The 27,993-nt window shown below is 38.0% G+C and overlaps 1 protein-coding gene across 3 annotated transcripts in view; it reads right to left on the minus strand.

Moving 5' to 3' along the window:
• Nucleotides 1–260: 260 nt before the first annotated feature.
• The window catches only part of CEMIP2 (cell migration inducing hyaluronidase 2), a 51,277-nt gene continuing 23,544 nt past the window's right edge, over nt 261–27,993 (minus strand). For all 3 annotated transcript variants that reach the window (XM_048291316.1, XM_048291315.1, XM_048291318.1), the window contains 19 exons: nt 27,763–27,951; nt 24,933–25,102; nt 22,224–22,433; nt 21,612–21,817; nt 20,977–21,046; nt 17,763–17,891; nt 16,038–16,126; nt 14,030–14,161; nt 13,499–13,534; nt 12,656–12,811; nt 9,817–9,994; nt 9,117–9,332; nt 8,226–8,437; nt 7,512–7,697; nt 6,144–6,363; nt 5,438–5,536; nt 4,184–4,332; nt 3,376–3,482; nt 261–2,643 (listed from right to left, as the gene is read on the minus strand). In XM_048291316.1, coding sequence (XP_048147273.1) covers nt 2,447–2,643; nt 3,376–3,482; nt 4,184–4,332; nt 5,438–5,536; nt 6,144–6,363; nt 7,512–7,697; nt 8,226–8,437; nt 9,117–9,332; nt 9,817–9,994; nt 12,656–12,811; nt 13,499–13,534; nt 14,030–14,161; nt 16,038–16,126; nt 17,763–17,891; nt 20,977–21,046; nt 21,612–21,817; nt 22,224–22,433; nt 24,933–25,102; nt 27,763–27,951 — 2,951 coding nt within the window. In that variant the 3' untranslated portion in view covers nt 261–2,446. The remainder of the gene's footprint in view (nt 2,644–3,375; nt 3,483–4,183; nt 4,333–5,437; nt 5,537–6,143; nt 6,364–7,511; nt 7,698–8,225; nt 8,438–9,116; nt 9,333–9,816; nt 9,995–12,655; nt 12,812–13,498; nt 13,535–14,029; nt 14,162–16,037; nt 16,127–17,762; nt 17,892–20,976; nt 21,047–21,611; nt 21,818–22,223; nt 22,434–24,932; nt 25,103–27,762; nt 27,952–27,993) is intronic.

Consider the following 27,993-nt stretch of genomic DNA (forward strand, 5'->3'; position numbering starts at 1 on the left):
TGGACAGGATGCCCTTCAGTCAGTAACAATGCTGCACGCCTGGCTCCCCCGAGCTGAAATGACTCTAGATTCAGCAGCTCAGACAGGCTTTGAGATACCTGACTTTCAAGATAGGCCCATAACTTCAGTCACCATCAGTGTCTCCTTTCCAGTGTTGCTAACTTGTCTCTGAATGAAGAGTAGGTTTATACTCCCCAAACTTTACAAGTAAACTGGTGTTTGAAATAAGGTAGTTCGCATTATTCACACAGCACACATTATAAAATTACTTGATCCAAGAACAGAAGACACCCAAAATTTTATTGCCTTGTCAGATGTACAAAATTTATTTATGCTATTTATCAAGTGTTTAAATTTACACAAAAGACAAACACTTCAACTTCAGGTCCAATTGTTCATCAGTAAGCCCTACATCAGAACACCCTTGACACTTCCAAGAACAATTTTTACAAGACGCTTAGAACAGCAGAATATCATAAATAATGGCCAACTTCACAAGCCTGAGGGTCACTATCTCATCACTGTTTCTCTGTTGAGTATAACCCACAGAATAGAGGAAGCCTTAAAGCCATTTTAATCCCCAAACACTATCACTACTGCACTCAGAGCATTTAAATCACACTGCCCTGCTTTAACACCACCAAACATTACATCTAGTTTTAAAGATTTATCACAGCTTCCCCTAACAAAATGACTTATTTTTTTAAAACATTACAAGAGAACTGTGCATCAGAACAACTGCAAAATACACAATCATCCATTTGGCTTGGTTTTACAATAAAAATAGTATCGGTCATTTATTTGCTAACTTCAACTCTTGTGTCTTACTCCTTACCCCTCCCTTCTCTACTTAGAAAACTACACTAGACCAGGCAGTTCAACTGTAGCACTGAGGTAGCATATTTTAATTGAACAGAGTAATATGTTTGATACTGTGCCTCCTCTCCTTTTAAAGCACAAAAAAAAATCCCCACAGTTTCTCAACATCTTTGGAGAAGAAGGCATATAGTTAATTTCCAACAGCCACTCTATTTTGAATTCAAAGCACAAAGCATCTCTGAATGGTGGACACATTATACCAGCTCGAATGAATGAGAACATATACAAGAAGAAGGAAATATGTCAGTTTTATTAGAACTAGGGTTACATTTTAGCCCTATGGCACCTATTGTTCCCTATTATGAAATGCATCTTTACAGTCCCTGAAATTTAATTTCAAAGATGAGGATCCTGAAAAAGGGTAGCTGTGCTGCTGTTCTGAATGATTTTCACACTATTCCCAGAAAGAGCCAAATAATTGCAACAAAACCAGATGAAATCAAACGGACCTAACATAAAGGCAATAGGAATTAACAACATGAGTATACTAAAAGAATCAAAGTTAAGGCAGAAGGTATGACTGAATGAACTGAGAGCACTTTCCATTTACTTAGAAGTTATAGCTGAGATAGCCTTAAAAATAATTAAAGAAAAACCGACACCCTCCCAAAACAAACAAACACAAAAACAAACAAAGAAACAAAAACACCAACAAAAAAAACCCAAACCAAAAAAAACCACCACTGCAAGAGTAGAAGCTTAATTTCCTAACAAATTGAGAATAACAGTAATTCAGCTTTGCCCTTCTGGGTAAAAGCTTTAAAAGACTAAGCTGAAGTCAAGCTGTACTCAAGACTGCAGCCTTAACTTCTAGACTGTTTATTAAAGCAACTCTTACACACACACCTGTATATTTAGAGGGAATAATAAACAGTGATCCTAAAGAACAGTAGTAATTTCCTGCTCTGCATGCCATGCTTGTACACATAGGCTTGTAAAACTCTGCTGAATGGTACACAATCCTCACCTAGCCCCAGGCTGGATCTTTGAATTCCTCCCTCCATCTTTCACACAGGAAAGCAAAAATTTTTACTGCAGTTAAAATCCCTTGAGTTAACTGCATGCATAGGGGAAATTGGGTTTTAACACACTGGAAAGCAGACTGAGAATGTAACCAAGCTAACTGATAAATAAACTCCTAAGGAAACACCTAAACAGCTGAGGGAAAAATGCACAAGCTATAATGACCAATTCAAGCTGTTTATGAAGGCATTGATGTTAATCTTTCAAGTAACCCATAACGCACTCAAACACCTGTTATTAAAAACTTAAGGCTTTTATGAATACCCTCTTACATATAAAAGGAGTATTAAACAGAAGGAACTTGTTTACAGTAAATACAAACATCTGAAAAATCTCTGAAACCTGTTTATACAAATACTAATAAATTCTTTAATATTTTGTACAACTAGAAGGTGCACAGATTGGCATTCAAGCAGTCAATGCTGGCAAACATCTGTCAGACAACAACATGATTTACTTGGATAACAATATAGTTTAAAATGCCATAAATTAAAAAATAAGTTAGTTCACATTTTTTCCCCAGATTTTATGTACATCTTAGTCTTTAATGAGATCGTGTAGCCTTCTTCAGAAGCTCGAGGTCTTTCCGACGGCTTTTGATTGCTCTGGCACAGCCATACTCTTCCAGTTGCAAAGGGATATACTTCTCTATCTGAACGAGCCCATGCCCAGCAGGACTGGTCAACAGCTTAATCCAGGATGGCTTAATGTTTCCTCTGAAGCCCAGAAAGGCCAAGCTTCCTGTGACAAAAACAGCTCAGCATTACCAAACCAAGCTCACTGCAGCACAATACAGGACTGGCTAGGTAGGAAAAGGCATGCTCCTCCAAAATTCCTTCCCCCACATTATTCAGGACATTAATTCACACTCAGTTTCACATGCACCTCACAAGGAAATAATGTTTTGCAATTTCCTTTTTCAATATTTAGTATTAAATTCCCTGAAATCTTAATTTGAAAACACAGCTAATTGGACAGTTATAAAACCTGCTTTCTCAGACAACTTGTGCCATCACTCTAAACAGATGAGAGGTATCCCATCTGACCTATAAACTCATAATCCCTCAAAATACCAATAGCTTCTCATTTCTAGCTTCAAGTATTTTTAGAACAGGAAATACAAGGAAGGCACAGGATATTGCTTAAAGATAAATTTTCTGACTGAGGCACAACATACAGGCTTTAGGAAAAAAAGCCTGGGACTCTTTTTGTGTGATCCATAGGCACAAAGAACTGCTCGTTACTTCTGTTTGCAACAAGCTTCACACAATGGGGTAAAGGGGTTTTCTGCCCCATCTGCTGAAGAGCTGCCCACCTCCTCTCTCAACAAGAGCTGACACACAGCAGCCACACTAGCGCAAACTGGCAACCACCCACCACCAGCTGCATCCTTCTCACACACCCCATGAGAAACCCACACGCCAACACAAAGACCAAGGTGGTGCCAAAGAAATGTGCAACATTTCCACCAACCATTGCTCTGAAGGTAAGGTGGTTTCACCATCCCCAGGGACATTAAGGCTTCTGCTAAATTATTAGGAATTGCTACATCACCTCTTGTGCTCAGCAGAATGATAGACCTGCAACAGGAACAGTAAAGACACAGCACTTGTTATAAACACATTTTTTTAATATTCTGCTACATGCCTTTACAGCTAGCTGTCCTTGTAGTCCAATTCCTTACGAGTACTTACGACATGGAAATAGTCAACCCTTTCTGAAAGCAGTACTTAGAATTTCTTAGTTTTAAACTGACTTTAACTTCAAAATCATTGGAAAGTGTTATTTAAACACAGTCTAATATTTTGAATCAAAAAAATCAAGTTTAGATATTGATACAAAATTAGAAATTTAAAATGCTGTTTTTTTTTTCTGACACTAACTTTCTATCTTTATTTAGCGATTAAAGAATTTTCTCCCTACAGGGAGAGAATAGTATATCATCTTTCACATAGTCCTTGACAGTGTCCTTATTAAACAAAAAGTTATTCTTGTTTTAAGCAGTGTTATTACATGACGTTTTCTTAAAGGAAATTATTTTTGAGAAAAAAGGCAACACCATAAAATTTTAAGTGTGAAAAATCTGCTTAATTTTCTTAAATAAGGCTAAACTATCCAATAAATTGCTCCTATGTTTCTCCTTTTGCCTCAACTTAGACATGTGTTTTGTTCACTTTCAGTGCTCATGTACTATTATCTATTCATCATTATCTAAATCCTTGTCAGAGAGCAGAGCTACAGCCTGCAGGACATACTGGAAATGAATGGTCATTGCACATACCTTTGTGGAATTCCAGATTTTAAATATCCATCTACACGTCTAATGTCTAGTCCAGAAAATAATTTGTTTCCCAGCACTGTGCCAGTGCAGGCATCCACCACAATAGTAAGTATTCCATTATCTTTGAAGGAAAACATGGTATCATTGACCTGAATAGGAAGAAAAAAGAGAGAGAAAAGGAAGTTAATATGAAGCAAACAGCAATTCTACTGCACTCAGTGTTAAGCTTATCCTAGTCTAGACACAGTAATTTCCTTATAAATACTTGCTTCTCTCTACCATCTCTTCAATTTTCTCTTTGAAAGGAGACTGCTTAATGGGACTTCGGAAATTGCATGGGAGTCTTAAGTCTGTAGCTTCTATAGGAATATTGCACCTTCCAGCTGACTTACTACCTGCCTCATTCATTGCTCCTGCTTTGGGAAGCTAAAATTCAGATACTGAACGCCCTTGACAATAATACAGTTAATTGATTCCTGCAGCAGGCTAGCTCCAGCCCAGTCTCTTCCCACTGAGTGCTCTTACTGCTTTGGATATGGCACACACATTCCTGGAGAAGTTTGCAGCTGCAAAGGTTAAGCTGCTCATGTGTCATGATAACTGAAGGTTCAGTCAGGCCATCAGTGCCACTGCAGAATGTGAGGCATGTGCAGACCAAGCTCTGTGGTGTGAGGGTGTCTGCAAATGTTATTTCACCATCATGTGCAAGTCTACTTCAGCATCTGAATGGAAAAGCGAACTAAACTACTTTTTATACAGTATCACATCACTGGGCTTATTTGGGCCACATCAGAACAAATACAGAAATCTACTGACTCTTTAGTAATAGCCACTTAGAGGACTTTAGCAAAGCTTAATGGCTTGTGTGACCCATCCCATTAAGTTGCTAATCTGTTTGCACAAGGACAATTTCAATGAAATGGATTTAACTAACAAATTGGTTATGTGTTCTGTTTATTTCCAAAACCAGCCATAACTGTATACCAACACAGATTAAACATGAAACTGAACATTTTAAACTCTAAAGGGAACATTTTTCTCTTCAGCAGGTAGGATTCAAATATAAAAATGGAGCTTTGAAGCCTCACTTTCCAAAGTTGAAACACCAGCTTTTTGACTTTATTTTTTAAACAATGAACCAATCTTTTCATTCAAGTGAAGAAAACTGAGGTCTGCATTATGTAGAGCTGTACATCTGTTATAATACAAACTGCTATGGTGATATTTAAGAAGAAAATCATAAAGAATACTTACATATATAAATGCTTGCTGACCTTTGCTTGACTCTTTTTCATCAGATGAATTAATCTGCACAAGGAGGTAGTTTTTGTGAGGATCACTGGTGAATACCATCTGGATATCAAACAAAAAAGTTAAGTACACATACTGATGTTTCTTCAACACTTTATCATGCCAGTTTACAACAGACAGCCCGTGCTCCAAAGCAAATGTATCCATTTGTCAGCAGCATTATTTATGGTACTAGTAATCCTAATAAATATAATGATACATAGTGCAACCTATTTCATCCCATAATTTCAATATTTTTCTCAGTTTGTATAGCTGCAACAATTTAAAGTTCATGCTAATAAGCAAAGATCCAAACAGAAAGAAGGCTGGCCATCTAGATCTCTGCAGCAAAGCTCTCCATGTGGCACAGACAATACTGCAGTGCAAGACACCAATCCACCTACGTCCCTTTTCTGTAGACTTGGAGCAAGATTTGAACAAAAGAAGAAAAAAACCCCTGAAACCTTTGTGCTACAGAAAGGACCTCAAGCCTTCAAGGAGTCCAAGCAGATAACAAGCAAATTAACCAAAGATTAAATTAAGCAAGATTAACCACTGCAAATTGCTAAGTGCAGTATTCTGTGCTGAAAGACTGAAATTTGGACTTGAATTGAGTAGACAGCATCACCAATTTAACAGTTCATGAAAGTTTCTGCTTATTTTATTTTACCTGAGTTGTGCCACATTTTTTACATGGTACAGTAGTTTTTTCTGGCATCTGCTTTATGACGGCTGGTACTTGGTAGTACTTTGGGTAAGCTTTTGCCATGCAATTACTTATCCCTTTTGATGAATCTTTGGTCACAATCTTGATCCTTTCACATCCCTGAGATGAGCAATAACTGTGACCATCCCTATTATATTTGGCTTGAAGAAATAAAAACAGTAATCTACACAGAAAGGGGAAAAATAATATAAATTAACTGGTGAAATATAGGTATTTATATTCAATCTTAACAGTTGTAGTTCATGATTTTCAGAAGCAGAGAAACCACAGTTTTCACTTCTGTACTACTATCTAAATGTTTCAAAGTATTTACAGTTTACTAGAGTTAGGAAATCTCTAACGACTTATCTAAAATTCCCCACAATTAAAGGAGACATCAATATAAATGCAGATGCTTTGCAGAGAAGAACCAGTCCTCAGATCAGTGGCTTGCAGGAAACAAAAACCAAATTGCAGAGCACGAATTTTTTCCTTGATCACAGATCTTTGCAGACACACAGCAGAAATACTCAGTTTCACCCAGCAGCACTGGAGAATACAGTTGTGCTGCTTCAAATGCCTGGAAATGCAATTTAGGGTGTTGTGTTCAATAATGTTCACAGAAGACTGGTAGTTCTTCTATTACATATTAGACTGTTATCAGAGCAGCTCTTACACAAAGCAATATAAATGTTCAAAACATTCATTTGTGTATTTATTACAGACAGGCACAGCAGCAGGTAATGGAACAAAATAAATAAGAGAACAAATTATAAATTTAGAAGCAACGTTTGCAAAACACACAAGTGATGTACATAGGACTTAATTTATTCAAAGTTGACTTTATCTGAAATCTCTCAGAAGGGTCTTAGTGACCTCTGTCAGAAGTACTTCTGAAAGAGAGACTAGGACTTTTGAATTCTTTTGAGACAGCTGAAAACAGATTAGGATTTTCAGAAATATAATTTTTAAATGTTGGAAGATAAAGCTTCTTGGAAATTTTTAGAATTTTTAGTTTAACAAGAAAATACACATTTTCTCTGAAGACTAAGAAATTAAATCCTAAAAGGCAGCACACAGATACTGTATTTTCCCCAGACATAGGGTAGGAAATATCTTTGGCAACTGTGGTGCTCTTGAAAAGTACTTCAATGACAACCAGAGTACTTTGGAGATTTAAAGACACATAAACATTCTTCCAAAGGGTTTTGGGGTCCTTCTCAACAGCTTTCCTCTTATGCAGGTGTCTCAATCAGCTACTTTTAACATTATAAAACTGGACATTTCAAGGTTAAACAACATCTTCCAGTAGAGTCAAATTACAAGAGTTACCCAGTACTGTTGTCAAAGTAAAACCTCTTGTCTGATCGATTCTTTTCAAGCTCCATCATCGAAGATACAGGCGTGTAGCGCTCCACCTTGCTTGACAGAGCAGATGACCGCCTTTGAAAGGCTTCCAATACTATAAGAAAATCTGTCTTTGGTTGGTAACAAAGACCAACACGAATCCAGTCATTCCTAAAACCAAAATAAAATGTTTGAGTCCTCATACGAACAGTTTAGGTGTCAATACAGAGCAAACAGATTGCTCCAAGAAAAAGAAACAGGAACACCAAAAGCTCCTAAATCCCCAACCAGATGATTGAATCTGCACAGACTTTCATTAAACACTTTTGTAACTCTGATTCTCTCAGGATATATCTGATTATATACTTCAGAGATATTTAATAAGTTTATCTGCAAACAAAATCAGGTATGATAAGCTATTCAACTGCAATTCTGCAAACTTTACTATTTGTACATTTTCTTCTCCAAAGGTGTTTGCTTAAAGACAATGTACTGGACAAGTGTTTAACTTCAGGCGCAGGTCTATTCATACTTAGTATCTGTAATTACTTTTCATACTTTAGTATTTGTAATTATGAAAAAAATCTCAAACCCAAGCTCTGGTCTTCCAGATGGCTGCAAACTCATGCACAGTAATTCTGTAGGACATAACTTCAGTGCTGCCTTATTGATCAAAGCCACGAAAGAAAGTAAACATACTTGTTGAAGTTAATGAGATATAGATATGTGACATTTGGAGCTCTTCCATTCCAATGTATTGTATAGCCCTTTTGGAGCATCACTACTGGCTGGTATTGCTGAAAGGCAGCTGCTCTCTGATTAATACCTCGAAGAACCATGGGATTGCCTGGATACTCATCTCGGACAATAGTCATGGAAAGATTCTGTCCATTCCAGGTTTGGACATAAACCTACATGATATTAAAGAGGGTGACAAGAGGTAGATTTGGTCTCTTTGCAAAAGAAAATGAAATAGTGAAGCACAGTCAGTACGTTATTAACCAAAATGCTGTAATTTGAGGTTCTGAGTTATGTAGTACACAGATCTCTCCTGAATAAAAGTACTATCTAAAAAACTATTATAAATTTTTCCCATTTTACAGACCAAAAAAGGTATGTAGGAGAAAAAAAAGAATCAGCTATGACACTTGGCCACACAGAACAGGAACCAGCATGGGAATCAAGCCTGTAAGACTTGTATTCAGAAGGTGGTATTTAACAGCTCCAGGAAACAAAACAACAAACCAAACCCCTTAAAATCCACTCTGTGAAAAAAAAGGAGACAGAACTTGAGTGGAAGAAGACACCTTCAATGCAAAAATGTTTTAGCAGATACTGCTGCAACATAGAACTCTTGGCAAACATACATGTTTATATTTATCTTGCAGCACCTAATACTGTATCCTGAGTCTGCTGAGAGGAAGCATGATACATACACAACTGGCTAAAAAGTGTAATATTAATAAAAGCATTTTTAAATGGCAAAAAATTTTGAAATCTGAAGACAGGTAATTTTGTATTTCTTACACTACCTGACTCTGCAAAGAGTTCATATTACAGATTTTCCCCAACAAAGCCAAAAGTACTAGCCTGTGCATAGTTCCCACTGCAAACCACTCCACTCCATTCTGTGATATTAATGCATTTGGGGTGTTGAATCAAGTAATTATCCATTCGGCCCACATAGGTATCTCTGTAGTCAGTCACTGAACCATCTAGATCATGAAATATTGAGTTCTTGTCACCATCCAGATCTCCTTCTTCAAACCAGGGACCAGGCTTTCCAAAGAAGGCTTTCAAAGAAACCTGACAACAACAGTAAAATTTTTTTTTTCCCCAGGTGAAACACAGACTAACATTTGTACATTTGCAGAAAAACAGAAATTTGACAAAGCTGATTAAAAACTTCAAGGCAAAGATAGCAGAATCTTGCAAAACAGACATGCTGGGTAATGGCTCAGGTAATAGGCTCAGGCTAGCTCTTGCTTCTGAACAGTGTTAGTATTTACTGCATGAAATTAATTACTAAGGTTGTACCAAACTTTAAAAAAATTTCCTTTCAGCTTTACCGCAAGCCATGAATCATTTATTGTAACATATCCTACACCTCTCTTTGTACTGGCTTTTTGCTCAGGAGACAAAGGATACACTCTGGGTGAACTCCAGCCAGGATAAAAACTCTGGAGTAGGTATGCATAGAAAGGATGACCTACAGCTCTTGTCTGTGTATGTTAAATACAAGAAAAGAAAACCATTTACAAGGCTTAAGGGAAACTTGTAATAAACTTACGTTTGGACCAAACTTCACAAGAGAAATGTTATTTTTTGGAGTCATCTGCCATGGATTTTTCATCAAGAATCCAACTGCACTGGTAAATCTATCTGGAGTTGGCACAAAGTTTTTGAATGTGCACTTGGTAAGGTGAATAGGTCCATCATAAATCTGAAAGCCTCTGACTGGAAATGTCCTGTTGATGCAAGCAAATATTTATACCATCCTGTAACAAAACGCATGATATGCTTGAATCTGTGTCAAATACATTTCCTCTCAGAGAAATCAAGAAAGCAACAATTAGAGAACGACTCGCAAGATAGATTTTAGTAAAGGAAATATGGCTTCTGCGCTTCTCTAATGAGTCAAAAAATCCCCCACTCTTAAATTTTCCTGTTAGCAGAGATATCACTGGCCATTCACAAATGTGCCCCTTTTCCAATATGAGAAATACAGCAGAAAAGTAATACCACCTACTCTTTGATTGATCACAGCAACTGGAAGTGACTGTAGACTGGAGGAAAGCAAACACCACTTCTAACTTGAGGAAGAAGGAACCCAGAGAAGAAGGAAGAAGGAACCCAGAGAAGGGCACGCCGGTAAGGCTTAGCTTGACCCCCAGGAAGATTATGGAGCAGCTAATCCTAGAAACCATTTACAGGTGCCTGAATGACTGGAAAGTCATCAGGAATAATCAGCATGGATTCACCAAGGAGAAGCTGATAAACTTCTGTGATGAAATGACTGGCCTGGTAGCTTGAGGGGAGAGCAGTGGACAGAGTGTACCAAAACTGCAGTTAAGACTTTTGACACCATGTCCCATACGATCCTCATGATGTATGGGCTGGATGAGAGAACAAATAGCTGGGCCCAGAAGGTGATGGCATAGTCTCCTTGGAGACCAGTAACTGGTGATGTACCCCAGGGGTCAATACTGAGTCCAGTCTTGTTCATTACCTTCACTAGTGATCTGAATGATTAGGCCAAGTATAGTCTGTGGGCCAAGTTTGCAGAGGGCACAAAACTGAGTGAAGCAGCTGATGCACCAGAGGGTTGTGCCAACATCCAGACAGACCCTGACAGGCTGGAGAAATGGGCAGATGGGAACCTCATGAAGTTTAACACGGGGAAATGCAAGGCCTTGCACATTGGGAGCAACAACCCTTTGTGTCAGTGAAAACGACCTACGGGTCCCAGCGGAAACCAAATTAACCGTAAGCCAAACAATGTGCCTTTGCCACAAAGAGGCAAAAGGTATCCACGGCTGCACTGTGAGAAGTGTTACCAGCAAATTCAGGGGAGTGATATCGTTTTTTTCAGCACTGGTGAAGCAATAGCTAGAGTGGTTGTCCCCAGTACAAGGCAGATACGGAGATACTGGAGAGTGCAGCAAAGGGCCACAAAGACAATTAAGTCCCAGGAGCATCTCTCATGGGAAGAAACACTTGGGGACATGTTCAACTGGGAGCAGAAAAGGCTCAGGCAGGAATCTCAATGTATAGTATCGTCTGAAGGGAGGGTGCCAAGAAGATGGAGCCAGGCTATTCCCAGTGACAAGACCAGGAGCTATGGGCACAAGATGAAACACAGGAGGTCCCTGCTAAACATCAGGAGAAACTTTTTCACTGAGAGGGTGACTGAGCACTGGCACAAATTGCCCAGGGAAGTTGTGGAGAATCCATCCTTGAAGATATAGTAAAGACACTTGAATGTGGTTTTGGAACATGAGCACTAGGTGACATTTCTTGAACAGGGGATTTGGACAAGATGACCTCCAGAGGCCCCTTCCAACCTCAGTGGTTCTGTGATTCCACTCAACAAGACTGAGTACCTCATATCACCACCACATTAACTTCTCCCCTTTAAATGGCTAAACAGCAAAAAGCTAGGGTGCCCTGGGCCCACTTCACCCTTTGTCCTACTTGGCCAAGGATGTGAGGGGCCAGAGCTTGGAGCCATGTGGGCATGGCCAATACACTTCGCTACTTGATACCATGTTACATCATGGCTAGAAGAAGGAGGTGGGAGGAAAAGGACTCTCTCTCTCATTTCCTCAAGGAAGAGTGCTCCTTTTGCAGGGAAGCAGTGGAGTAACACTTTGTCCGCTGGGAGAAACCTGTTGGGTGCTGATGGTCTGTTGGCCATTTTGTTCCTTGTCTTGGGGGGCCACCCAGTGCCAGGTTGAGTGGTAAGCATTCTTTTAATACATAAATCACCTTCCTTCTGTATACTTTTGCTATTAATATTGTTGCTGTTTCTCTTCATTTCCTTAACCTCATTGTTTCCAGTAAACTGTTCTTATCTCAGCTCGAGATCTCTGCCTTTTGTCTTTCTCACCCGTGGAGGTGGGGAAAGGGGAGTGGCTGCATGAGGCTCAATTTCCAGCTGGGCTTAAACCAAAACAGTCTTCTTTCCTATCCTGTGGCAAGAGTAGGACTTGGTACTATGTTAAACAAGCACCAGTGTAAGTCAAAGAGAAATGAGAAGAATCATGGTCAAATTTGGACATGGACAAATTGTGATTTGTCACAGACAGACTGCAGTCTATAGTCTCAAACTGACCTTTGAAATTCTTTTACCTGAAAGCTCTCTTCCAGACCCAAATATCTTTTAAGACTAAGGTTTCATTTAAGTAGGAAAATTTAAATTGCTACAGAATAGTAACCTGAGGAAGCATCAGATGAACCTGCCTCAGCAAAAGGTGAGAGCGACACAGCTGCACACATTGCATTAAAAAAAAAGACAGCATCACTTTCAATGGAGTCTTAATCTCTCACAGCTCAACCATGGAGTCTTTACATCTGATACAGAAGAGTATTTCTTGTATTTCTACTCCCTTCATTCATGACATACTTACCGATTTCTAGGCAGAGTGCGTGTCTTGTTGTCTATTCCTCCAGTTCCCACATATTTATTTTGTCCACCTTGAAACCCGTAATTCTTGCTCTCCCCTATGAACAGAGACTCTGATACCTCCTGGCTGGCACCTTCATCATTTGGGAAGCTCCCATCACTATCAAAGCAACATCAGAGATAAGTCTTTAGCCACAACTCTCCAGCAGATGGTAATACCAAGGCTACTTTTACTTCTCTAACAGTCCTCCTCAAGCAAAGCAGTATAGACTTCATGTACAATACACAAATAAGATTTAATCATTAACATTAATAGAGGCTAACTCCTTGAAATGTTCAGCAGAGCCAAACATTAAAATTTCTACCTCCCTTTGTAGTGCAGCACTTTTTTATTTACAGCCCACTTTTGCAATCTTAGAACCAGTTTGTCATAATCTAAATAGCAGCAATTTTAGCTCACTACCTAAGTTACCTGATATTTTCATTAGAAAAAGGCCTCACCCCAGCTAAATGCTCACCCCCTTTCTTTTCCATTACTCACTTTCAGCTGGAAAATAAAATACTGCCCAAGGAATCATGCACTACCAAGAATACCTGGATAAATATAGCCTTTCTGGTAAAGAGGCAGCAAACTGTGGTGTAAGCCAAGCACAGGTTGAACTAAAGTGGAAACTTTGGCAGCTGTGCCACTTTACAGCCTCTATAACATCATTTGCATGACTGGAAATACAACCTGGCCCCAAACCGAAACTGCAGCCTTATGAAAGTATATTAATTTGAATAAATACATGTAGATTTTCTAAGCTTCTAAGCAAGGAAACACAGAAACTATTAACAAAGTACTCACCTAGCAAATGTCAAACCTATTCCATTGTCTGCAAACCTACAAGAGAGCCCAAAGCATCAGTTGTTTTTTCTGAATTATCCTACAATTGGCTAATGTAAGAGCACATCCTGCTATGCATTGAAAAAAGCTTGAATTTTTCTATTAATGGAACTTACAACCACCACACACTTAACTTTTCTAAAAGCATTGTTGTAATTAAGTGTTAAGTAATTAAATAATTTTCTACACATTTTAAGCAGAACTTGAGAGCTTCAGGGAGACAACAGAAATCCCAGTCTGAATTGACTATCTTTACCAACTCTTAGGCTTCTTTTTACTACAGTTGTTTTTTTGCTGTTTAAGGCAGGTTCTCATCTAATCACATATAAACTTATTTGAAGTAATAGGATGGTATGAAAGCTGGTCATGATATTGAGAAGTTCCTCAAGTTAACCATCAACCCTCTCCTACAACCCTGTTCTAACGTCCTTTCATAAACAAAGCTTTGGGGAAAACTTAACAGCATGCAGCTGTTTGCTTCCGAATACCTACCCAGAGTTTTGAATGAGGATATCCCCTCCCCTGACCCAGGCCCCATGATCATTGTTTTTGAAAGAGATTAATCTGTCAATCAGGGCAGCAACTCGGGGCTTTTCAGGGTCTGCATCTTGATGAGGTCGAAACCTGGGAAAGATAAACACTCAGTACAAGAAAACTTTTATTTTACATGTGCCATATATGTTGCTCTGAGTAAGCCTGCAAGATAAACACTCATCTGATGGGCAAATTCCACTCTGTTTCATGTTTGGAATGAAAGAAGCTAAAATCAGGTACAGGTCTGGCTCTCTATTACTAGAAAATCACTAGTCTTTGGGATATAATGAAGCAGGAACCTGAAACTTCTCTTTTCCAGTAACTCTCACAGGCTCTTGCTCAGTCTCCCTAAGTTTCTTTAGCTGCCTTTAGCCTCCCTTTATCCCATTTTTCTTTTTGCCCTCCCCACTTGTACTGAAGCATTAATGTAAAAGTTTGATGAAGGGAATTAAAAGCTCCTTGGAAGGACACACAGGGCTGACATTAGTTACGCAAGCACAGTCTGGACATTTGTATAACTGGTTCTTCAAATGTTTCAAACTCTTCTGACATACAGGAGTGCTTCCTCTTTAGGCATGCCTGAGACTTTTTTTTTAATTGCATTGCTACAAAGATGGTCTTGTACAGTAAATTATGACTGGAATCTAGTTTACATCGTAGGAAGAAACAGTCTGATTAAAAACTGGTGACATTTTCACTTCATTGTCCCCAAGACCCCAGAGAAAAAAGGAATACATTTAAAAAAATTGCAAACAAGCATTTTGAGTGGGTAAAGATGTCTGCTGCCCCAATCATATAAAATGTTTTTGTTCAGATTTGGATCTGCCCCCTCCCCATCCAAGGGAGAAAGGGAAAGTAGGTAAATATTAGGTTTTGATAGTCTCAGTCTTCTCAATTAACACTTAAACCCCTCCAGTCTGGTTCCATGTACAATGATTAGGGGCATCACGTAGTTATGCAGTGCCTCATTCCTTTTGCTTCTGCTATGAAACACAACCCCATCTCATGCACTGAGTTTCTTGCATCCTCAACACACTACAGGCTCTCAGAGGGCATTTTGACCCTCTCAAGTTCCTCTTGACTACTTGTAATGACTGAGGTAAAACCACAAGGGTTATATGGGCTTTCTGTCAAAACACAGAACTAGCAGGTTCGTTTCCAAATTATGAAGTATTGAGTATCATCAAAATTTGGAACTTTCCTCTTTCCATCTGCAGCAGTCACTTAACTGTCCTTGTCCTAAACACAGGTCAGTTGAAAATAAAGATAATCCTATGACCCATATTTTCAGTGCTAATGCTTAGTTGACACAATAAAATATTGACAGATAGAGTTATCCAATGCTTTCATTTAACCACTATCCCAGGCTATTTTATTTGAAGCTCAGGACAAGACTAACCAGGCACAGTCTAACCTGGAACTTTCCTAGACTCTCCATTACTTTCTCTCACTTTGTAAACTAAAGAAAATGTGGTTGATTGTACCACCTCTGCAAAGAGCCTCCAGTAGAACTGTACCACAGAGCTATGACTTCCAAGTCTAGAAGGAAAGGCAGAAACATTCAGCAGTAGGAAAGGCGAGTGGATGGATTACTGAAGCCTTTTTCTAACCATTAGCTAAAACTGAGTCATAAATCAGAAGATCATGTTTTAAAGGATTCTTTTCCTATTAGCAGGAAGTCCAGAAAACATTTTAAGCATGACAATAGAGTATGTTTAAAACAATGTCTTCTAAGAGGATGAAAACCATCCTGAGCAAAAGCTCAGAAGAAACCCAAATCCTTTAAGAGACACCATCTCTGTTGTTTCCAAAACAGATGAATAAATAAGGGAAAAGAACATATATGAACTTACTATTTGGGTATAATTTATAAATTATTTTATTGCTTTAAAAGGGTTTTTCCCCATATGAGAGCAGTCTCAAAACTTTGTCATTTTTCACTCATTTGAAAGAAAATATCCTTTACCTTGCATTGTTGTCCAAACAAAGATATTCTCTGGGATCATCAGCACTAGCATTAGTTGTTTTAACACCCTTATCAATGAACAAACCAGCCTGAAATAAGCAAGGAAAGAAAATTCATACTATCCAAAACTAAAGATAGAGTAAACATGAAATTTTTAAAATTTAAGCTTTGCATTCCATACATATTAGAAACTCTTAGATCTTTCAGTTTGGCTTTAACTGGGATATTGTCTAAGAGAAAACTAGCTGATTAATATAATAAACCAGTCTGTGCTAAAAGGAAAGGAATTATCTGTGATTAAAAAAAAAAAAAAAAAGAAAATGATCAAAGTTCACTTCTAATTTCTTTCACAACATCTATTTAAGGTTTTCCATTTATTACCAGATGCTGTTCTGGAAAATCTGGAAGCCAATCTTGTGGCGAAATCAAATTATTCTCATAAATGAAAATAAATAAATAAAGGAAAACTCAAAACCCACTGTGAAAAAGCCTTTGTATTTCACTTTAAAACTAAACTACCTTTAATACTAAAGATTATTCTGGTGCAAGCAGTCACAAGCTTGAAACTCAATAATCCAGTATGAAATAAATTACTTGAGAAAATAATAGCATGAGGAAGCATTTGGGCTCTTTTACCTGAATTATATACAAATACCTACACTACTTTCACCTCTGATCCAAATTATGATTATAATTGAGTCTTATACACAAGCAGATTCTCAGACCTGCTGGTGGAGTTCTCTTTCAACACGGAGTTTTAGCACACAAACTGCTACCCTTGTTTAAAGATGATACTAGCTGAAACTCTTTTCTTCACAATGCACTTCCCTATTCAGTATGTTTTAATTCCAATCTGAAAAAAATGCCCTACGGTCCCAAACACACTGTTAACACAGCTTCCATAAAACGTTGCATCACTTCTTGGTATCCCAGACAACCAACTGTCAAGCAACATCAGTTCCACTTGGCAAAAAAAAATCCAATAATGATTCTATGAGGTTTCATTAAACTGTGAGACTCTCCTGCAGCAACCAACCACAAATAAGTATTTATTTAGAGTTAGGTGGCTTTGTAAATGTCATTGTATTTATATATACACACAGCAGCTAGATTCCAAATGAAATACTTTAAGGACTTCAGCTGAAGTGAAACTTCAGCTGAGATGTGGAAAAGGTTTGAAATTCATACTAACAAAACACTCCTCAATGACTGTAGGCTGAGAACTCCATAAGATAACTGTTGCAAATAACTGAGCTCCTGAAGGCAATATTGAAGCTTAATCTCTAGCCAGAGACTGCGTCACCATGTGCAAACACCTGAGTTACTATACACTGGAGACTCAGAAAAAGAAGTTGGAGCTACTGTAGCAAGCTACTAGATGAATCCTTACTATAATAAACTTTGATTCTTCAAGGATCAGCTTTCTTCAGAGTAGGAAACAAAGCTATAAAGAATAGCATCTGAAATGCTACTTCAGAGAAAAAGTATTTTATTAGAAGTATTAATTGATTTTAGTTGTTTGTATCTTACAAGGATCTGAAACAGCGAATACTCAAAATGCAACTAGAAAATACACCCACACTGATTATAAATTGTTCTACAGTAAAGTTCAAACACAGCACAAACTCTCTCCTAATCAGCTTAAAATGCAAACAGACAAGTTCTAATATAGAATACTGAGAAATAAAAACTTCACTTTTTTTTTTAAATAACATACTACATTACCTTAAAATTAGAATGAACCCTGTTGTTATAGAAGATTCCTAGAGGTGTAAGCTCTGATTTGGTTTCAATGGCTAAACTATGAGAATCTCCTGTAGCAACCCTGTGGAACAAATACCATATTCCAGCATCCTGCAAGAGAGGAGAGAATAATATTACTTGTAAGTGATTCTGATACTACTATTGGTGCTGATACATCTATGCACAGAAAAAGTGTACAATAAGTTGAACTTGGATATTTTCAGTAAAGAAGCAAATAAAAACATAGTCCAATAGAAGTGCACCCAATGGAATATATATTTTTAAAATAAAGTCTCCAAACAACTATTTAATCAGTGAAAAAGTGGGATTTTGCAAATAAGGCTATATTCTAGTGGACAACATGAACTAAAAAGTGTTTTACTTCTCAGTGAAGCTCTTTAACACCACATATCTAGTATTTCAAAGCAGAAAAGTGTCCAAGTTAATGTAACTTTTGTATTTCAGTTATGCCATCCCACACACTAGATTTTCCTTTACTAGTAGAGAATATTATTCACAGTAAGATACTCAAAATAATTCCTCCTCTCCTTATTGTTCCAGTCTGTTAAGGTTGGTTCATCCTTGCTCCCATGAAAATTTAAATGGCACAGCCAAAAAAACCCACAAGAGCTTTCAGAAGACAGAACAAAAGCACATCAAGAAATCTGGCCAGTTCGGGGCACTGTGCCAATAACATGCAGTAATAATTTTAGTCTCTGTTCATTTTCTATACTTTAATATCTCTGCTCTTAAAGAAGCTAGATTTATCTGCTAAATGAGACCCACAAAATGTCCCTTTCAGTGACATAAGCAGCTTGTCATGAGTTACACCCATACATCTGTGTTCTCAAGAGGTGACATCATGACAACACCTGCACAGCAGACACCTACAGACACGAAAAATTGTGCCTGACCACAGGCTGTGTGCCCTTAAAAAAAAAAAAATCACCCAACAAAGCACATTAAAGGGTTAAATGGTAGCTAAAGACACAGAGTACTCCATCTCATGAGAAACAGTCATCAACCTTTTCAAGAAACATGGATAAAGCAAATTCACCCTGGCTTAAAAGATTTCATGCATTTCATTCCAAGAATATACTAATTTTCCAAGCAGTACTGGAAAATCTACTTTACAGTAACATTCCCATCCCAGTGTGTAATGATGATGCACTGACGTTTCTGGTGATTAACCATTACAAAGCAAATATGGATGTTCCATTAATAAAAATACCAAAAAATCTTACCTCACATATAATTAAGTACAGATCTGTGCTTGGCAGACTCAAGTTAATTTTATCCAAAACACCCCCTGATGCTTGAAAAATAGACTTAGACAAACTTAAAAGCTGTTTAAGCATCTGCAAGCATTCAGAAATATGAAAAAGGGGTCGTTTTTTTCTCTTCTCTCATACGCACAAAAACAAAAGAAACACCTATTGTCTCATATGCACAAAAACAAAAGAAACATCTATTGCCTATACAGCCTTACAATAGGCTTAACTGCATAATAAAGGACCTGGGGGAGGAATGGAATTATTTTGTTGTGAATTGCCCTAGTTTATACCAGCAAAAGCTCTATAGTGCAGAGTTTGTATGAACACAGTTGAATTATACTGTTTTTGAAACACAGCAAGCTGTGGTCCCTTTTTCCTAATGAGTTTACATCCATGCAAGGGAGGTGTATCAGAGCGGCTAAACTTTGCAACAGACAAAAGTTTTTTCAGTTTTTTTGCTCCTGTCAGGCACATCCTGCTATTTTATGAGCATACCCACACGTATATGCACCTTCTCCGGGTTAAGTAAGGGTGGCCTGTCCACCCAAGTCACAGTCGGTATTATGTTAATTGGTGTTATATTGACGCATCATGAATCCATGCCTCGCGGCGTGTGAGGAGCAGGATTTTCATAGTCTGGCTCGTCAGCAGACTCGGGCACAACCAAGGCTACCAGTGCCATGGCCCTGTACGACATGAGGGCTACGTTCCTGTGTAGGCTTGGACCATATTGGGACATCTACTGGGATGAGCTACATAGGCAGAAAAAAACCTTGCAGGACTTAAGCACCAGATCAAAGAAGCTGTTTAACTTAGCTTTAGCCTTTAATTTTAGGCAATGCCTAAACTAGGTATATTACATAAAGCAGGCGAAATAGAAAAACATTCTGCTGGCCAGAAAAGAACTAGTTTAATTTGGTAGGTGCATCCAGATCCTTCCTAGTGGGAAACAGTCAAATAGCAAAGTTTGTCATAACAGACAGAAACAAACTCACAACAATAAAAGCAACAAAAGTTAGACCACACAAAAAGCAGAATAAAATTTTCTAGTTTTTTTAATACTCTAGTTATTTCAACTCAGTTAAGTATTTTGATATTCTATTTATAAATAACAGTTATCTGTTAATAAATAAATTACCTATTTATATAAATGCTGTCTGTTAGAGATAAATGTTATCTGTGGCTAAGAACACACAGGCTCCTACTCTTCCAACATTGGAGCCTTTGCAACAACAACTAACAACATTTCCTGTTTTCTATTCCGACTGATCTCTTCAGAAAAATCCAGTTAAAAACCTTACATATCTCAGCCTCTCACCCAATATAGAACAGACTCCAGTCCCCTCCTCCACTATATGTACAGAGCTTTACTTCACAGGCAGCTATGGCAAGATACTTGAACTAATACAATGTTCAGAACAAGCAAAACCGTATCAGCAGTCACTGGGTGGAAACAACTGACTAACCACTAACAGAAAAAGAAGTGTTTTAGCTGTTTCTTACACAATGAACACCTTTTTGTAGTCAGTTTTCATTCCACTGACTACAGCTCTTGCAGAGCTGTCACTAAACTCATGACAACCTACAGAAAACACAGAAGACTCAGTATGAAATGCATCAGTTCTGTGAAAATAAAAGGATTTCTACATATACGCATCGATAACTACTGTAAGGTCTATTAACTACAAAGAAGAAGAGATCTCCTCAGATAGCCTCTGTTCCAGCGACAATGAAGATTTCTGGCATCTCTTAAATGCACATCTAGACACATCCTCCACTTTCAATGCCAATACACTGCCAAAGATAAAAAAATTCATATATAAAAAAAGAAAAATATATGTATATCTGGCAGTACATGTTACAGATTTTACAAATGCCAGTAACATGAGCAGTTTGTCATGAATTACACCCACACGCCTCACCTGTGAGCCTGCTGCTGCATTATTTATAAGATGATTGTTGGGATGAGAAATCCAGAATGTTGAAACAGCCCTGAAATATTATTCAGAAACAAGTTACTACAGAAAACCTCTAGCTCCAACAGAAATATCTCCCCTTTTTCATAAGCACATCAGAAAAAGCTAAACTGATGAAGTAACTACTTCACATTCAAAATAAAAATCACAAAACCTCCCACATCTACAAGTCAAAATTGCCCTTTTTTTAGTTCAGTGCACAGTATTGTACTTAATGTTGTGCAGATATCCCATGCAATGATAAACTGTTTTAAGAAGCTTTCACAAGAAATAAGTAGTATTCAGAAAAAACAGTGGCAATAGCTTGGGAATATGCATTTATGCAGCAGTGAAAATGTTCAATAGACTTTTAAGGCCCCAAGTATCATACGAAACAACAACATTCCTATAAACCAATTTTTTTTCTTTTATTGAAGACTAAATGCTAATTTTTATTACTATTTTTTAAATACCAATACTATGTGGACTACAGTCATTAAATTATAGATAAAAATGTTTCCATCTGTATTTTGTCAAGAGGCCACCAGCAGTTTAACTGCTGTCGCTGGTTGGGTTTTACTTTTTCACCGTGACATACTCACATGCAGTCTGTGGCTGGCACTGGAACATAATTTCCATATACCTTATCCCTAATCCCAATACACATGCTGCTGTTTCTGTCTGTAGGTAAAAGAGTGCCTGGTTTTGTGACTAGCCCAAGGTTGTGGAACAAAGTATTCCTCTGTTCAATGCCATCTTCTATGAAGAAACAGTGACCTAGTGTGTCATAGCCAATGGTGTCCTTTATCTGCAGAAATACAAGTTCATTATGTCAGTAGTAACAGCACTTACTGAGATTTATTTGACAAATACCATCTAGTTTTACTGTCTTGGCACAGCTGCAGAGTGAAGTTTCAGTATCAGCAGCTCAGATGATTCAAGCACATAGTTTTATTTATCCCTTACAAACACACTGCTATGTCTGGAGAGCTTAGCTGCCTTACAGCTGTCTTACAGCTAGCTGCTGTAAGAATCTGAAAAATCAGAATGGTGAGAACTGTTAAAATACTGTTAGCAGTAGTTTTTTTTTTCACTGAAGTAAGAAAACCATTGCTGAGCCTTGGATTTGCAGAAGGGATGGGATTATGTTGGTGTCTAAATACTCTTCATAACATTTATTTCAACACAGTACGTTTTACTCTCCTTGCACCTACCAGCAAACCATTAGTTGCATGAACAGTCACACATCTGGAAAAACAGTGATGAATGGAAAGACCTTCCAGATAAGTTTTATAAGTATATCCTCCTTTTTCATCCACATCCCCACAGAGGTGAAAGTGAACAGGGTAACTTCCAATCTGTTGCTGGCCCATTTGCTTCAATTCCACATAGGAGAGATGAACAGATGTAAAATTCTTCAAAATCTAAAAAAAAATGAAGTCCCGAGTGAACAACCAATTATTTGCTTTTTAACCAATGGAAATTTTAAATTAATACATCATCTACCCCAGATGTACAGGAGCTAGATGTACACAGTTGTCACAGGCCATAACAAAAGTTAGAACAAACATTACTGTATTGCTCTACAAGATGCCTCACAAAAACTGCATCCTTCATAAATAAATTTCAAATTTAAATCTCCACGTGGCTAAAACAGAGGCATTTTCACCAGACATATTGCCACACTTTACTGTTTGGTCTTTACCAAGTGGCACGTTAAATATCCTTACAGGTACAACCAAACAGAAGTCACTCACATCTGGATGTGTCTGTAATGAAGCTGCACCAGCACAGTCCACCTGGGACGGGCTTGGCTGGATAAAAACCACAGAATAATGCAGGAACATGTTGAGATATCTAGTCCAGTTGAGAGCTCGGTGCTGGGTCAGCTTCATAAGACAGCTGCTCCGCACACTGCTCAGAAAATACCTCCAGTCACAGAGATGCTCATGATGTCAGTTGGTTCTATCCTTTCACTTCCCCAGCATGTGAGCATTATTTGCCTTCTTTAAGCCTGGTCCCATTGCCTCCTGTCATATCACCGTGCACCTCCAAGGACTGCTGTGGCTGTTCTGAACCCTCACCAGTACCTGAAGGCAGCAACAAGATCCCTCCTCTCAGCTCCCCGTCACTCACCACCACATACTGCCATACACCACCTTTTCTGGACACACCCCAGTGCATCTACTTTTTTGTTGCAATGGGAACCCCAAACTGGACACAGCGCTCCAGAGAAACATCTTTATTAAGGAATATATACGAAATTACCTCACAATCATACAACTTCACAGTAAAGTTACCATGTATGAAGTAAAATCATAATGGGGTTGTACCAGTAATGCAGGAAAGAGAAAGCATTTTCTTCCACCTAACCTGCTATGAAAGCATAAACCAAGTGCAACAGTTAAACTGCAAGAAGCTAACATAAGGGGGGGAAAAGAAAAAAATCACACAAACAAAAAAACCAGAAACTGAACCAAAACAAACCCTCACTTCTTTTTTTTTTGTAACTTCATTTCATTAACTTACCTATACTGAGTATTTATCAAAAATACCAATTTTCATATGTACTGTGTCCTCTAGGGAAATCAGTAGTATTTTTTTCCTCCTCCTCTAATTGAACTCTTAGGGTTTGCATGCCTAACATAAAGAGGGATGGTCAAAACCAGGCATCCCTCATCTCTAGCTTAGTATTGAAAAGCACCAAAATTGCAAACCAATGCCTCTCCTCACTGCCACTAAGCCCCCTTTAGGCTACTGTGCTAGTGACAGTAGGAAATCCAGGATGTTCAAAAGCTATTACATTTCTTAACGTCAAGGATCCCTCTGCTTGAGCATGTAAGATTAGCATAAGCCAAAAATGCTTTCATTTTTGTGCTGAAGTCTAGGTTTGGCAGCAAACACTCACTACTCAGAACAGTCTCCTGGGAACAATTTAACTTTGATGAGCCAAAATTTTTGTTTTCTACCTTCCAGCCAACTGAAGGTCTGCTGTATCTACACTTTTGTGGCAATCAAGGTCACACTTTGCAAGATTCACAGCTTGTCATTATCTTCTTTCATTACGTTATATGAATATAAAAGGTGCCTTGAGTCCACCTACTTTTTTCCACAAAACAAAAGCTGCCACATAGTAGGCAAGGGCTTATTTTCTTTCCCACTCTTATGTCCACCACTACGAAACTAAAATCTGTATGCAAATACATTAGAAAGAGATTTAAACTGCGATGACCACATAATGAGCACAAATATATTTGCAATTAAAATTTGAGGCCTCAAACTTCTTTAGCATCAGTGAAGCACTGCTGTTCAAATCTTTCATCTAAAAATATAAGTGAATGCAACTTTAAATACTAGTTTCTATAACACTACTTTCTCTCAGCTTAGTTTATATTCATAAACAATAAATTAGAAGCAGTTTCCTTTACATAACCTTAGTACTTTCAGATTTTTAAGAAACTAAATATAAAAACCCATGGTACAAGTCAGTTTCTTCCTTTTCCATGCCTCTCTAGTGCTCACCTCAGATGAGACAGATCTTTAGGATTCAATGCTCATCACCTGGGGAAGCAGGAAGGCAGTGAAAGGAAGGAAGAGAGATACAAGGGAGATCAAGCTTTATTCTGTAATGTTATAGGATGCACATGCATGGATGTCACTTGTACAGTTTAATCCCTGCCATACAACTTTACAACACCTGCTGGGCATTTCTAGAACAGTTTGTGCATTATACCCCTTCCTTCTGCAGACTAAGTCTTGATGAGTTAAATCTAATTTGGGGAAAGCTGAGAACAAAGTCATTTCCACACAAAGCAATTGAACGAATTGATAGTGAGTTTTCAAATCCCTTAAAGTTTAACATTCATCTTTTTGTGCTTAATATGCCTTTATATGACAAAGTCAATTTAAAATGTTTTTCAGACCTTGATATGTCCACCAAATGTATCATAACTGAAGAACTGACACTCCTTTTCACGATAGCAGGTATTTTCTGTCTCCCCCTTTATTAGGATGTTTCTTGTAAGAACTCCAACTTCTGCTCTCATGTCCACTCCATCAATTACTTCTCCTACATGAGGAAACTGAGGGTTTTCTGTCCAACAACAAGTTTTGAAGTGGGGGGAAAAAGAAAGAAAAAAAGTCACCACTGATTAAAACCAGAATCAACTTATATAAATAAACAAGCTAACTGCGGCAACAAAACCCATGTGTTCCTCCTCCTTAACATGCTGTTCCCTTTTAGCTTTTCTTATGGTATTTTTCATTTTAATAAGAAACTAATCCTCAAAAAATATCAGCATTTTATTTGCAAGTGCATCTCAATTTCTATCAAATAGTTTGTGAACAGAAGGGGAAAAAAACAAAGAAGAGTTGAAATTAATCCAATGTATCAAACTTTTAGTGAAACACAGATGCAGACTTGCTTTAAAAGAAGAAAGATGCTGTCTGCTTAATCTGTTTCAAAGACAAATTAAGAACTGAAAGTGAAGCCAAAACACTGTTTGAAAATGCTGTATTCCTCCCTCCTAAAAGAAAAAAGGACTTGCTTTCCTAAAATTTCCTCTTTCTTAGATAGCTATTCTGAAGATGCATAAACTCAAAATTAGGAAAAAGAAGATAATCAGGTTTTACACTCTTCTTCAAAACCCCAACCAATTTCTTATTTAAACTGAGAAAAAAATCTGATTCTGTAAACCTTAAAAAATGCATTTATGCATTTAATGATACCCTGAATACAGACTATCACCATCTTTTCAAGGCTTAAAAAAAAATGATACAAGCCTAAACTTCACAATATGAAGAAGAACTAAGAGTTATACCAACTCTGTATCTGCTGCTGAGGGTTTAAAAAGACAAGAGATGTCTGCATTCCTCTCCCTAAGGCTTAACTATTGTTTTACCCCTATATTTGACTAGCAAGTCAGTAAACCAGTGAAGAAAGAGCAACTAGGGCTCCCACAACACAATACTTTTTAGTTTTCCTTCTACAAAAAGGTGAAACCAGCTAAAAACCTAGCAAAACAATGCATGAAATAATTTCAAGACAGCACATTCTTCAGCTTGTCAAGTTTACCATTACACAGAAAATTCATTCTTTGTGGAACAAATATGTAGGGTGGCATGGGAATTTTTAAAACTGTATATATTACTATGACAAAGAAAACTTTATTGAGGGTGGCAAAGAACCTGAAACGGGCAAGCTGACTGCAAGTTTACCTCCTTTAATATCTTTTTAATAGTTTAGCTAGGATTTACTTTCCAAAAAAAAAAAAAAAAAGGCAAGATTTTGTATTTTATGCCATATTGTAAATCTTGTGAAAATGTTTTTTTTTTTAACCTTTAAAAGCAGCTACTTTTTCACAGCACATGATTTTCAAGATGAAATAGTCTACACACACACTATTCAGTGGTGACAAAAACCTTAAATTTCATACTGCAATCTTCAAGTTAAGTTTGCTCTTTAAAACACTGTGCAAACTAAAACATACAACATGACACTTAAGAACGAAGCTGAGGAAATATCACGTTCAATAGCACTAAGCTAGCTCTGCAGCTTCACTCAAATGCGTATTCTCTGATGTATAATAAGGTAAATGCAGATATGCTTTTTTCATACGCGAGACTTCTCAGTGCAGTAAAACATATGTGAACCATGCTAACAAATGTGTGAAAAGCAAATTTCACTGCCAGAAAGGCAGACAGACTGACAGTCCCTTAAGGCACAGGTGGGCAGGGAAGTCTGAGGGCATTGACAGAAAACTTTCGAGAATGAAGAAGGAGAAGAGCAGTTTAAAGAAGAGGAAGTTGCACTGTGAAGAAATTAACGGGGCAAAACCGGATTGAGAAGAACACCCATGAGCTGCTGCAAACTAACACTGTGAAACAACACGCATTAGTTTGTGCTACGCACTGATGCTGCAGCCCACCAGGAGTGAGAGGTAAAGCTCCAGACCAGAAGCTGGAGGACGCCAAGGAGGAGGGCGGCAGCATGGAGCAGGTGTGGAGCAGCAGAAGGAAAACAGAGACGCCAGCACAGCTGGCAAGCCAGTCCCCTGGGAGACTCTTGCGATGCCAAGCAGAATGACTCAGATAATAAAAAGGAAATGGTCAACAACACGCATGACCATTTAGTTGTGCATCACACCCAAAGGAAAAAACAGATTGCAAGTACTCGGGGATATCCTGTGAGAGCAGCATCTTGGAAGGACCACTTACTTTATAACCATTTTGTTGGGGAGGTGGTAGAAAGGAGACTGAGGAAAAGGAGAAAAAAAGAAACAAGATACACGTTCAAAGACTGCAATTTTCTTTTTTTCTTCCTGCTTTTACTTCTACTTTTTTAACAACAACAGAAAAAATTATAATGATAACAGTTCAAAAGATGAGAATGACACTAAAGGCAAGGGAAACAGTAATGACCACAACAGCTATTCAAGTATGTATAAAGAGAACTTGGGAAAAGACAGAAAGGAGCCAGGGAAGGAAAACAAGCCTAACCCTATTGGAAAAAAAAAATAAGGCATTCAATGAGCCTGGGAAAAAATGAGAAAGAAAAGTTAGCATGGTGAGCTGTGAGGCAGATCTGACACACAGAGCCACTTTATAGCAAAGAGAATTACACATCCGTGTATATGGCAACAAAGCCATACAGCAACTGGAGAAAGGCTGCTCTTTACTGCTTCCACTGCAAGGGCCTGTCCAGCAGCAAATACATATTTCACACCGATCTTCATGCAGTGACTGCTCTCATACCTTTGACTTTAACCTGATGCTTGTTACACTCTGGGCAGGGAAGGAGGGTGAATTCCTCTGTCTGATACATTGAATAGTCTGTGCTCGCAACCACAATCCTGTCTCCAGGCTCCCAACTACTAACATCATCCAGAAGGTTCAGTACTACTCCACCCACCGCTTCCACCTGGAAGCCTGATATTGGGACACCTAATTAAAAAAAAGAAAAGGAAACAAATATAAGATTATATT

This window comes from Corvus hawaiiensis, chromosome Z, assembly GCF_020740725.1.
Source record: "Corvus hawaiiensis isolate bCorHaw1 chromosome Z, bCorHaw1.pri.cur, whole genome shotgun sequence".
Lineage (NCBI taxonomy): Eukaryota > Metazoa > Chordata > Aves > Passeriformes > Corvidae > Corvus > Corvus hawaiiensis.